We start from the raw sequence: 13,668 nt of genomic DNA, 5'->3' as shown, positions 1-13,668 counted from the left end.
CTGAAATTTACTTTTATTAGTTATATGTCCTTTATCTACATATATGACATCTTTGACATTTATACTCATATGCCAATTATGTCCTTCAATTTCCATAAGCAATTCTTGTAATTTTATTAGGAATTAACTATTCACTCAAATCAACAGGTTTTTCTTGGTCTTCTATTTTTACACACTAGCAACATACTAACTGAAAGATAAAAGTTCCTATCCTCAGTTTTTAGGCATCTAAATGTCCACAAATTACTAATTTGGATTGATTGATTATTTTTAACCCACAGGCTTATTTGACTTGCTAGAATGGGTGGCAAAGATGAAGAATAATCAGCCAAGGACATGTCAAGTTGAAAAGAAAATTGAGTCTAACAGGAGAACTGACAGAAGATCAAGATGAAGTGACATGACTGGAGCTTTATTTCTGCCTCATGTGTTTTTTTCATTAAATATCTAGTAGAAAAACTTTGGGAAAAAGTGGGGCTTAATACATCAGTGTTTCTTAAAGGCTAGGAAAATTGCTACCCCTGGGAAGCCAGAAGGATATGATGACACAGTCTGTTGTAATGTGAGACTGAATGACCCATATTTCCCCTGCAATGAAGTTCTTTTCCACTGGTAGAAGTCTTTTTATGTGGAAGTCTAATTGATCAACTATTAGCTTTTATTTTTACACGTTTCTCACTGCCTTTCTTACTTTGAAGACAAAGACTTTGTTTCAGATTTCTTTAAAAAAATCAAAACAACACAACGACAATAAAAACAAAGTCTACCAACAAATAGTAATTCCTCAAGAAATTAAGCAGCTCCTTTATTCTTTAAAATTCCAGTTGAATTTTGATTATACCATTTCATTGCAAATTTATACTCTGGAGACTCAAACTCTGCTCATAAGTTACCTCATTCTGAGAGCAGAAACTGCTCATTGCTACCCAGAGACCCAAGGACTGGTTGGCAGCTCATCCTGATTACAGATAAGCTGAAATTCACAAAAGGCAAACCGTGTGTAGTTAGTCAATTAGGAGTGAAATGTTAAATTTAGACCTTCAGGGGTAAGTCTTCCCAGGGGAAGAAAATTAAGGACACCTTGGACCTATGCAGAGCCCAATGCTGGAATTCGAGTGTACACTACAGAACTTGGAAATCAAGACTTAAAATGCTAATACCTTTCATTTGAAAAAAAATCCCATCCCAGAAAACGATTATAAAATAACCTGCATTCAAAACTAGTTATTTCTAATATTTAACAGTAAAAGTCTAGCAAGAATGAAAGCCAAGATTGAGAGGCTGGAAGGCTTTGTTATGCCACATGGTTGGATGTCTGACCCTTTGACCACAGGGACCAAATACAGAACGAAGCCCGAGGATGAGGTGGTCCTTTACTCAGCTACCAGTGCAAAGGCCTCGTGACTTCCTTGCTTTTCTTTTCTCTTTTCTTCGTTCTCCAGATGATGTCTGAGTACTGAGGATCCAAGCAAGGGAGAAAGAATCATATTGCAGTAGAAGTGTCCCTTTTTTTTTTTTTTTAATCTGTCAATTTACATTTCGGTGGGATTGAAATCAGTCAATTAAAACTGAAAATTTAATTCAAAGAAAAATCAGACAAAATAGTTGTTTAAATGCATCTAAATACCTGACCCACTCATTCATGGCATTTTTTACTTTTAACCTCTAATTTTAGGTTTCTGGAATCTCATCTCTGGGCTGTAATTTCCTGTTAAGTGGGAAAGAGAAACAAAGATGGCTTGCTGTGAGGATCAATGAGTGAATCTTTGCTATGCTGTCTGGAGCCATTGGCTACCGGGTGCTGTGTCAGTACAATGTATTTTATCACTTAAATAAGACATGGCTTGCAGATTACACTGATTTGCTGCTCGTTACGTTGTGGTTTCTCAAATGGAACATGACATTTTTGAATGGCTGCACTGAGAAGGTCTCATGCATTGGAAATATTTCAAAATGCAAAAAACATTTTTGGGTCAAAATCCTCAGTTAGCTTAACAATTGTTAGTTGGGTGTTGAGCATGAATCTGTTTCAGTCAGATTCATGCCCAGATGTAATCAAATAATTTTGCCTGGATCCTTTTGTTAGCATGTTAACACGAGAGCATTTTGTACAGAGTAATAATAAGTGTGCTTAGAAAATGCGAAGTTTCAAACCAGAAGCAACTTTAGAGCTATTTATGGAATATTTTGTTATAATATGATTTATTGACTTGTACAAGTATTGGATTTTAAGACACTACATATTTATTTTGTGTGTAGTGCAATAGATCAGATGATCGAGTCTTCCAAATTTGGCTGAAATAGGTATGCGAAATGAACATACAGTAAGATTTCTCAATCTTATGCTACATCATTGTACCATATACAATAGAAGTATGCAAGATTCTTAATTTTGATCACATTCAAATTAGCACTGATGTAAATACTGTGGAAAAATGTAATAGTGCAAGAGAAAAACTGTAAACATGCCAGGGCATTATTTTCCTGTCAATTTTACCACATTATACAATAAAAAAAGGTTTAATAACTAAAACGACTAATATCTAACTACATTAATGTGATTTTTAAAAATTAATTAATTAATTAATTTTTGGCTGTGTTGCGTCTTCGTTGCTGCGCGTGGGCTTTCTCTAGTTGCGGTGAGCAGGGGCTACTCTTCTCTGCAGTGCGTGGGCTTCTCATTGCAGTGGCTTCACTTTGTTGTGGAGCATGGGCTCTAGGCGTGCAGGCTCTAGAGCGCAGGCTCAGTAGTTGTGGCTTAGTTGCTCCGCAGCGTGTGTGATCTTCCCGGACTAGGGCTCGAACCTGTGTGCCCTGCATTGGCAGGTGGGTTCTTAACCACTGCGCCACCAAGGAAGTCCTAATGTGATTTTTTAAAAAGAGAATGAAGATCTAAAACAACCTGCCATAAAATGATCAACAGAAAAAGAAAAAGAAAAAACTTCCTGAATAATTGAAGACGATAATTTCCTGTGCACGGAGATTGTATTTTAAACTTTTACAGCTTCAACCCCATGATTTTTACAGCTGCATTAAAGGTTCAGTTCTGGGTCAGAGGTTTTAGCCACATTTTCTGTTTAACGGAAGGAGACTTGAAATGTGGGAACATCATGATATGACACCATTTCACAGATAATCTGAATCCAGATTACTTGCCCCAGTGTTTTCATTCTTATGGAACAAAATATACGTGAGCACACTTGTCCAGGACTTGCTCTTTTAATTGCAAATGTCTTCATGGATAATTTCCACAATTGTGATGAAAGAGCCAGGACGAGCACGCCTCTGTGTGTGTGCATGCATGCGGTGTGCACGCTCGCAGGTCAGGTCAGTGTATCCATATATGTGGGCTCATGTGTACGTCCATGCCGTGTCTACACACTCAAAGTCACATTCTTCTTGAGTGAATGTACAAATCTGTCCTGGTTTGAATGAAATGAGAATTCACCTTTTTCACATTTAGCCAATCCTAGCCCATTTATTCTCTGCCCCAAATAAACGCTCTAAATTCTGCCAAAATCCAAACGTTACCTGTGTCACACTGAGTTGTATGAGATTTATTTCATTACTGAGGGCATCCTTTACATGTTATCAGAGTATCAAATTTTGTTCATGCTTCAAGTAATCGTCTGTGTTTTAATTCCTTATCCTCAGCTCCACAAGTTCCTTGGAGTCCCATCCAACCTCACGGACTGGACTTCAATATAGGAGCACATTTCCGATTGTTATGGAGCTGAATGTTTCTTTTGTGTTCACTGTAATCAACAAGCATGTGCTTAGCTTGAGAGAGACAACCATTACTCTCAACAGTGTTATTCTGTTCTTGAAATACCTGTGGCAGTTCCTTTGCGGACAAGGTATTTTAATAAGGAATGAAATCACTGAAAGGAATATTTGTCCATAATAAAGAACTGGGGACCTGGGACCCACAGAGTCCCCTGGCTTCAGAAAGTTACTTTGAAAACATTGTCCAGAGTGAAGTTTTAAAACTTTCATTTTTACATGAATGACTTGTGGGGGTCCTGTTAAGATACAGCCTCTGATTCTCTAAGTCCAGGTGGGGCTAAATTACTAATAAGCTCCTGGATGCTGTTGATACTGCTGGCCTGTGAACCCATTTTGAATAGAAAGGGGCTAGTACATTCCAACCAAAACAAATTAGTGTGAACAATCACATCAGCTCCATCTGTACATGTATTCACAACGATGCATTCCTGATTTGATCAATGTCACTCTGTACAATTACATTCACCGAAAAAGGTAAAAACAGAATTATTATATTTTGTGAGTACAGAGTCCCTTTGCCCCTTTTTATGTATTACCAGATAGCCTTCATTATAAATACCTTTTTCTCTGCTTGAAAAAATGAGTGTGTTTTAGAGCAATGATATAAGTGGATACTGAACCACGTTTCAGCTCTCGGCCATCTCGTCTTTGATACTTGGATTGAATAAATACATTTTGTTATAGCTGACATCCTTGTATGGAAATGCATTTCCTTTCAATATCAGCATTGTGAAATATCTGTCCATCCAGATTGTTTCAAGTAGCCTCCACCAAGTTCTTGGAAATGCAGCCCCCTTTTAGAAAATTTGAATTTGGGGAGTTTGCTTCACACAAAGCATTTAAAAAAGGAACCCTACCACAGGTGGAATGCTTGTTTAGACACCAGATCAAAGGAACAGGTCTGTACATCTGTGCGGTTTTTCAGAGTGTGTCCACACATTTTTGTTTTCCCAGTGGCCTCTGGGTTTGAAGGGAGCTCAGATGTGGAAGCAGCTCAGAGTTAAGTCGAGGCGACACCACTGCCGTCAGACGTTGCTCTGTTGCAACAAAAGCGTTCTCAGCTCTCTTTCCCTCTGATCTTCCTGCCTGTACTTCTCCTCAAGTTTCTGTTTCTCAGAATCCGTGCAGTAAAAGGTGCAATCTGGGCTCTTCCGGATCTGTTCGAACTGACTGAAATCAGCCACGTACTTGCCGGTTTTTGAGAGAGAAACCACAGGCACAAACTCAAAACCCCAGTAGATCTCCTCTGGGATGTAAGACGTGCGGCTCTGGCAGACAGCGCTGGTGGACTCCACCGTGGCATTGAGGAGAACCACCAGCTCAAACTCCTTCTCCTTAAGGTTTTGGGGGGTGAGATCTCTCAGGGGGCTCGTCTCATCCAGCACATGGTAGAATGTCATGGGCAAGATGAGGAAGGGGCTCTCGGAAGAGGAGTCCACGTGGAATTTGACGGTGGCCTGGTTGAGGAGGATTCGCTCCCCCTCCTTGGTGACGTGGGTCTGGAGGAGCTTTCCCGAGAGCTGGCACTGAATCAGGAGACTCTTCCTCATGTTGGCCACCTGGATCACCAAGCACAGCTTCCCGTTCTGCTTGGTGATGACGGCACAGTGGCTGAACTTGATGGTCTCCGCCCGCTTTTTGGGTCTCGCGATTTTGGCCAGGAAGGTGCCCGTGATGAAGATCTCAATCAAGGTGGTGATGACCAGCTGAGCCACCAAGAGGAAGATGGCATGAGGGCATTCCTCCGTGATGGAACGGACTCCGTAGCCGATGGTTGTCTGGGATTCCAGGGAAAAGAGAAATGCCCCCGTGAGGGAGTCTACTTTCATGATGCAGGGGGTGTGATTTGAAGTGTGCTCACTGGGTTCTAAGTCCCCATGAATGAAGGCAATGGCATAGTAGATCACACCAAAAAGGAACCAGGTCATCACGAACGTGGCAGCAAACAGGGTGAGCTTGTATCTCCACTTCATGTCGATGACGGTGGTCCACAAGTCTTGGAGGTAGAGCAGGTATATGCCATCCACTTTGTCGATTCTCACGTTGCTGTGTCCACTCTTGGACATGACTCGGGGTCTGCTGGTCTTGAGGCCAGCTCCAGCAGTGTGCTTCACCAGGGGAGCACTGGCCATGCTGATGTTAATCGGGTCCATGGTCAGGCTTTGGGACCACCTAAGGAAATGACAAAGAAAGACGTTCCATTGTTGTCACATGAGGTAGAATGCCCAGAAAACAGAAACAGGATAATCATGTGAGATAAATACGAATGTACATGGACGTTTACAAGAAAGGATAATTCTGAGGGCAAGATTAATCAATGTGTACTTGAGGATGGCAGTAGGATGGAGTGAGGAGCACAGACTGGAGACAAGGAAACCTGGGTTAAATGTTGACTCTCCAACTTATTTGCTGTGAGACCTGGGGTAAGCTATTTAACCTTTCTGGACCTCAAATCTCTAATATGTAAAATATGGAAATAAAGTCTACTTCTCAGGATTCTTGTGATAGTTGAATGAGATAATGGCTATAAAGTGCCAAAACAGAGCTTCACACTCAAAAAAGTGACGCTAATCTTCTCCTTGTGATATCACACTCACAAGAATCCACTCCATGGAGTATTATGAATATTGATGTATATTCAGCTCTTATGGATTTCCGAGTATAGAAAATTTAAAAATAAGTTGACTGAGCATAGGGCCAGTACTGATATAATTAAAATGCACCATCCATAAGATACTTCTTGATACAGTGATGGGAAATGTTAATACAAAATTTAAAACCTTGTGTAGTACTCATAAACGTTTTTAAAAAGCTACCATTTGCATGACATTCCCTGTAGTAGCAATTCAGTTTCCCCCTAGTCCAATGAATAATTGGGAATCCACGACCTGTCCTAGTTCTTGATTACAGTGGAAAAGAGCAAGTTATCAAACAACCAAAAAGAAACATAGAGTGAATAATTAAGCTTTATTAACGGCTTGATCAATATGTTGGTTATTCTTAGAAAAGTGTTATCAATATAGAATATTAGGTGTGACAGTGAGGTATGTTGCAAAAATTCGGCCTTACTTCTTTTGAGCTAAGTAGAACCAGCATAGGAATCTATTTTAAAGAGCTAATGAACAGGTAAATAAGTACAGGCATCCAACATTGTAGCAGAACAGACTTACCTAGAAGAAGCACTAGGGTCCCACACTGAGCCCTGGGCAATGCTCTGCCCTCTGTTTACAGATCGGGACAAGCTGGGTGTGAGACCACACAACATCTTATAGTACCTGCCTGGTGACTGAGATAAATTACCCCTACATTCCTTGAAAAACATAATGTGAGTGATTATAGGGCAATTCTACCTGGTTGGTAAGTTTTTTCCACCTCATCGGCATTTTAAGAATAATAATAAAAAAATTTCTCCCCTTCAAAAGGAACTGGTATATGGTGGTCTGTGATTCATGCAATAATCTTTGCTGTTGGAGCAGTGTTATCTCAATAGAAGTTTCTAAAGTAATCCTTTGGGCAAATCCCTTCAAGGAATCTGAAACTGTATCCATTATAGGATAACACCTGTTGAGGATGCAGTAAATCTGTTGGGCTTTTTAATTTTCCTGTTATGTTATTAAGAGTGTGTCATTTACTGACTGCCCCTTGAAATGATTTTTTTTCTCAGAAAGGAGAGTCACTGTTTCATTTTCTTTGCAAAGAAGGGCCCTAAGTTATTCAGAGTTTATTTTACTTGTTGAAGCCTATTCCATTTATTTGGGGATCAATTTAGATGAAAAGTACAGGATATAATTTAGCCTGGGCTTTATCAGACACTTTATGCAGCACTTCTCAGTAACCAAGAGGAAAGCGACCACAATGAAAGTTTGAAAAGGTCAATGCCATGCTGGCATGCCCAAATGCGTAGTCAAGCTCAGAACACTTTGCCAAGACAAATGTAGCTTATGGACAAGTAATTGCATGCACTTAAAAAAAAAAAAAAAAAGAAACTGGTAGGGGAAAGTGCATGCCATTCAACCCACTGAAAGAAAAACAGAAGCTTAAGTTTTCTTGTGTGAATGATGAAGAAGTGTCCTGCAGCACAAGCTAAGCTCCAGGCTCAGCCTTCCACCAGGTTCTGGGAAACTTGGCCCTGTTTCTATGAAGGCAATGCCATGAAGCTTCTGTTTTAACCTCTGTTTCAAAGGGGCAATGGGCCAGGCTTGCGATGAGCTGAATCTTTCCTCTCTTTCTGCTGAAAGCTCTTGTGCTGCATTTTTGCACAACTATTGTTGGAATCAGTGACACCAATGGCTATCAGAGGATGAGGGGCATATATGGGGGAACAAAACTTAGAGTCTCTGGGTGGGGTGGGGGTCTTGGGATTAGCATCTCTCTGTGGAAAAGAGCGGCTGGTGGACAGCACTCAAAGGTTAAACACACACTCCCTCCCTCTCAACATTCCTGTGCCCTCAGAACTGGGTGCTACCTGGTCACTCACTCGGCAGGTCAAATGGCGGCTTCTTCAAAGCAGGTGTATCGTCCTCGCTCCCCTTCGCCCACCTGGCTACCATGGGATTCTTCTACTTCCTGAAAGAAAGAGGGACACATGGAGTTCACAGCTGTTTACTAAGAAACTGACCCAGTGAAACTGACCCTTACTGATTCCCCCAAGTGCTAGGGCCCCAGCATTCACCTTCCAACCCCTGGTGATCTGGCATGGTGCCCAGAATAGATCCAAGCTCAAGGAGTATTTTAGGAATGAAATTGAAGCCCCAATCACAGCCCTCACTGTAGAATTCCCACCCTCTGGAGGGAGCTCGATAGCAAAACACCCTGGAAAGAGTGGGTTAACTCACCCCCACTGAAGCCCACTATCAACTGACCAGCAAACCGGGAGGCAGGAAGGGGAAGTGCAGAGGAAGTAAACAGTGAGAATTGGAAGGGAAGAGTCTAGAATATTTTTACCGCCTGTGGAAATGCATTATTGCTGTTGAGTCATAGAACATTAGATTCAAAAAGAATGTCAAAACCAAGGCATTTGACACACGTTTTTCAAACGAGGAGACCTGGGAGGTTGCAGTGACTTGTCTTCATCACACAGATGGCCCATAGCAGAAAGAACGAGGTCCAAAGTCTTTGGAAGCTAGACTGGAGTTCTTGTCAGTACACAAATCCCTCTTAAACCTCCAAAGTTTAATGCAATCTGTTCTAACTCCACTAGATTCTTTTGCATGCTACTTTTCTGAAATACTTCTTCCTAAACTATACATATATATCTCCCCACATTTTTATCTGTCTTATACACAGAAGCTTATGTACACTTCACACTTCTTTTATGATCTACTAATTATTGTAAATAATTACAATAATTACTCTTTTACCATTTAGGTAGTCCCAATTATCAGTCTGTATAGCCTTTTATATACTGGATTCTCCCAGTGTGTTCACAGTATGTTTGGCAAACGACATCTACATCATTGCTCTATTAAGATCCAGCATCTCCTTCTTTGCACCCATTTCTTTTTACCTGTATGCTTTATCTTTTACACATTATTATATGCTCTTAATTTATAGTATATCATTCCTCAGCAGACTTCTTTAATGCAATTTACTTCATTGCACACTCTTCTTTCATATAATTTTATGTTACTGCTTTAGATTTTTTTCCCTTAGATTCTGCAATCTACCTGGTTTCACTTCTAAAATATTAAGGGACCATAACCATTTCCCAAAAGTAAAGGATGGAAAGAATAATAAAATATATTCTTTTCTAATTTTCCCTCTCCTAATCCCACAAAGAAACAATATTCTGTATGAACCATTAGTAGTTTTCTATAGTCTCTGGAAATTGTATTTATTTCTCCAGCTTTCATCATATGATTCCAACATGTGGGTTGGGATTGTAATTCTTAGAATGGTGATACCTTTACTGAAGTGAAGTCCTTGAAACTACTGAATGGAGAGGTCAATATTACACTCTCCTATTTCAGGCCAGTAACATATACATGGAATGAAGTCACTTAGTGCTTAGGCTGTGTAGCATTTGTTTTCTGGAGATAAAGGGGGAAAAAACACATTTTGGAAACAGAACTAAACAGTAGCCACATTGAAAAAGACACTTATCTATATGAAGAACCAAACTTCTAGTGCTGGGAACAAAACAATGAGAATGGAAGAAATGGAAAGGAAGTTCCCATCACCATCGTCAGTGGAAGGGGAAGAATTCTATCCAAGAAAGGGGATCTGGTAAGAATGGAAGACCAAAGAAATTAACTACTGTGAGCTGGAGCACACTGTCCTGTCAGAGAGAAATCAACCTGTAAATGGACAGAAAGTCCCTGACCAGTTAGGAGAAATACATATGCAAATACTAAGCAAGAACAGAGTCAGGATAGAGCCAGAAATGGTCCAAAGTGGGAAAGATCCAGATAATAAAATGACAATAATAAAATAAAGATTCAGATAAGTGACAATAATACTAAAGCTTCAGATCACTAATAACAATCATCATCATCATAAATAGATAACGCTAGAGCCATGTACCAGCCACTATTCTAGGTGCTTTCCATGTGTGAATGTAATTAACCCTCACACCATCCCCATGAGGAAGAAATGGAGCCACAGAGAGGTCGTGTGACTCACCCAAGTTCTCAACAGCTGGCACCTAGCAGTGTGTGAAGCTGTTGTATCTACACTCTCAACCTCTCTGACAAGGGTGCTCAGACTTTAGCTGCATCAGAACCATCTGGAAGGCTTGGAGTTTCTGACTCGGTAGGTCTAGGGTGGAGTCCAAGAATTAGCATGTCTAAAAATTCCCAGGTGACGCTGCTGTTGCAGGTACACACAATGAGAACAACCACACTGGGATATAGGTGTTGAATCATATCAGAAGCTTAACGGCTTCCCCCTCCCCTTGATAAATCTCCGATTCCCCACTTGCCCTTAGCATTTCCAAAATAACGCTATTGCACACAGACATGGAGAACATCCGTTTATTACTTTTCAGAATCTTCACCATCCTTACAGATAAATGAATGTCAATGACCCAGTGGCCCAAGGCTAAGTATTACTTTTTTAAAGCAGCAATATATGGAGAATCTGATCAAAACTGTAACACATTATTTATATTTAGCATATAAATATCATGTAAGTATTATGAGTTATAGGATATGTACAAATTATATATTATTTAACTTATATAACATTTACAGTAAACACATAGATATTATGACATATTATTCATATTATATTAAATATATAATATAAATAATGCTAGTAGATATATTAGCCAAAATTAAGCACAGATAAGTCTCTCATTTCCACAATAGACTTTCACCCACCATTCTTCTAGCCAACCTGTATTTACAGGATATCTAATTCTCAACAATGTGATAATACAGCTAACTTTCATGTGATGCTTGGCTGGGAAAAAAATAAATATGCTTTAAGAATGATTTTTTTTCCCCTCCTAGTTAGTACAAAACTGAGACCTTCTAAAAACGGATAGCTCTGTTGAGTCAAATTTTGGAAGTTTTCAGTTCACCCATGCTGGGAAAACCTTCTGTGTTCCATGGTGGGCTAACAAAGTATATGCACCTGTGGAAAAATAATTTAAAAATGGGGAGGCAGTGGCTCCCTAAACCTGGAATTTCTCAACCAGGCCTCAAGTGATGTCATTCTACATACCTTCAAATGGGGGGTGAGGCATGGAAGAATGAAATCCAAATCCAACCATAACTCTGGACTTCCAGACTAAAATTAGAATTTGAGGGACTTTGACTTGAAAACTCTGGCAAAACAGTTCCCTGTTTGTAAGAAAAGTTGCTTCTAAAGCTTTGTTGGATGTCAAATATTTTTGACAAAACAATCTTTTAATGATCTCTCTTTTTGCTATGAATCTGAAATACCTGGCTGAAATTTCACTTTAAGGGTACATGGGATTAAATATTAAGTAGAAAAAAAGTGCTTGACAAGAATCTAGTTGGGGTTCACTGAACTCAAAAGGTTTAAAAATAATGGAAAATAAACTCAGTGAGGCTTAGCTATCCTTTCTTTGGGTCCTGTGACTGCGGCCGCACATACACATGCACTGGGGCCTTTGGCACTGGCCTCGTGCCATCTTCTACCTGCTCTTCAAAGCAGCCTAGGACTCGCTTCAATGGCTGGGCTCCCTGTTCTGAATCCACTTCTTGACTTCATCCGTGTCAGCTGAGGACACAGATGGCTTTGCCCAGGTGGCCTCAGAACTGGACATGTTCATTAAAGAGAACAAGGTGGCCAAAGTTGACTCTCAGCAGATTCCAAAGGGTGGCCCTTTGGTTTTGTCTGCTGGGGAAATTACTCTTTCCTTCTGCAAACCCATTTTTTCTCTCGGACCATTGAGGACTGAGGTTGGCTGGAAGGAGTGGCAGCTTTTGGGAGGCTGTGGAGTTGGACATTCTTCTTTGTGCGGAACAAGAGGCTCTGAGGGGAAGCACCAGTCAAGGTTATGGCAAATTCACCATCTAGTTTCCTCTATCCTAATGACCTGTATTTTGAACTTGGAACCTCATTGGTAGAGCCGTGGTCAGTTTTGGTTGTCGTGGCTGATTGTTGCTTCCACCTACTAACTGCCCCTCTCTGTGGGGTCCATCCATGAGATTCCTTCCCTGGGTTTGTCCCTGCAGGGAAGTATGTTCTCACCCTTTTGTGTCAGATGTGGTCATGTGACTGCTTTGGCCAATGGCCTGTGAGCTGCAGTGACTCAAGCCTCACCTGAACAGAGGCATAAGAATGACACGGTTCTGTCACTGCTCTCCAGTGAGGCTCAGATTGGGCTGCTCCTTCCTCTGGATGGCAGTGGGGGGTAGGGGGGAGGTGGGGGACACTTGGAGTTGAGCTACAGCTGAACCAAAGGTGACTTGCAACCCAGGTGAGAAAAACACTCTTGTTGCCTGGTTGAATTCTTGGACTTGTTTGTGACTAAGGCAAAACCTAGTGAAAGTCTGACCGCCGTGATGCTCTTACTACACATTTTTGTATTTTAGGATTAAATATCTGACCTAAAAGGTACTGTATTTAAAGAAAACCTGTAAAGTCTTGAAATATCCCTCAAGGTAAACTTCAAATGTTAGTTTATGGCTAAACACTGAATAGAAAAATAAATACAAATCTCACAGGATTTCAGTGGGAAGGAAGACTTGCCTGATCCCTAAGGACAGCATAGAAAAAGTGAATAATTCTTCACATTCAATTACTTCTAAATCAGTACTTAAATTTATCATGGCAAGACAACTTTTCAGGGCAAGATATAAGGGCCTCAGATTCTGTCACTCTTATTCCTGTGGAGCAAGAAGCCCTTGGTTAAGGTTCTCGTGGCCTCATAATCTGTTGATAAACATAGGGGATTATGTCATTAATTAAACATTATGTCATTAAAAAGGACTAGGCCCTTTTCAGTGCAATTACAGACAGTATTTTATTTAATCCTTCTCTTTACCTTGTGAAGAAAGAGTTTTCTTGATTTTCTAAATGAGGAAACTAAGCTTAGAGAGATTAGATAATTTACACACGTTCATAAAGTTAATACACAGAGGACCTCGTTGGCAAAGCAAATCTGTCTCCTATCTAACCACTTGGCACCTCTGTCCTCACAACGAACTCAAGAACATCAGTCCTAATGATGCAGTGCAACGCATCGTAAAATAAGTTCCTGCTCATTACATGCTAGTAGCCCTTATAGAATAAACAGCTTTGATTTATTGCTTATCCTGTTCCAGATCCTACACAAGGTGCCGTATATTAATTTAACTCTCACTTAGATTCTGAGAGAGTTAATATGATTATTCCTGTCTTCCAGGTAAGGAAACTGATATAGCACAAGGTCTGTTTGAGTCTGTAATCCTCGCTTCTCGTCTCTATAAC

At 40.3% G+C, this 13,668-nt stretch overlaps 1 protein-coding gene across 8 annotated transcripts in view; it reads right to left on the bottom strand.

Moving 5' to 3' along the window:
- Positions 1 to 780: 780 nt before the first annotated feature.
- Positions 781 to 13,668, bottom strand: part of KCNJ15 (potassium inwardly rectifying channel subfamily J member 15) — a 54,783-nt gene continuing 41,895 nt past the window's right edge. For 7 of the 8 annotated variants that reach the window (XM_059921550.1, XM_059921549.1, XM_059921545.1 and 4 more), the window contains 2 exons: positions 8,264 to 8,352; positions 781 to 5,958 (listed from right to left, as the gene is read on the bottom strand). In XM_059921550.1, coding sequence (XP_059777533.1) covers positions 4,812 to 5,939 — 1,128 coding nt within the window. In that variant the 5' untranslated portion in view covers positions 5,940 to 5,958; positions 8,264 to 8,352 and the 3' untranslated portion in view covers positions 781 to 4,811. Of the gene's footprint in view, positions 5,959 to 8,251; positions 8,353 to 13,668 lie in introns of all 8 variants that reach the window. The other variant, XM_059921546.1, reaches the window with a different exon arrangement.

Source organism: Balaenoptera ricei, chromosome 4 (genome assembly GCF_028023285.1).
Source record: "Balaenoptera ricei isolate mBalRic1 chromosome 4, mBalRic1.hap2, whole genome shotgun sequence".
Taxonomy (NCBI): domain Eukaryota; kingdom Metazoa; phylum Chordata; class Mammalia; order Artiodactyla; family Balaenopteridae; genus Balaenoptera; species Balaenoptera ricei.
This window is presented reverse-complemented; position numbering and strand designations above follow the sequence as displayed.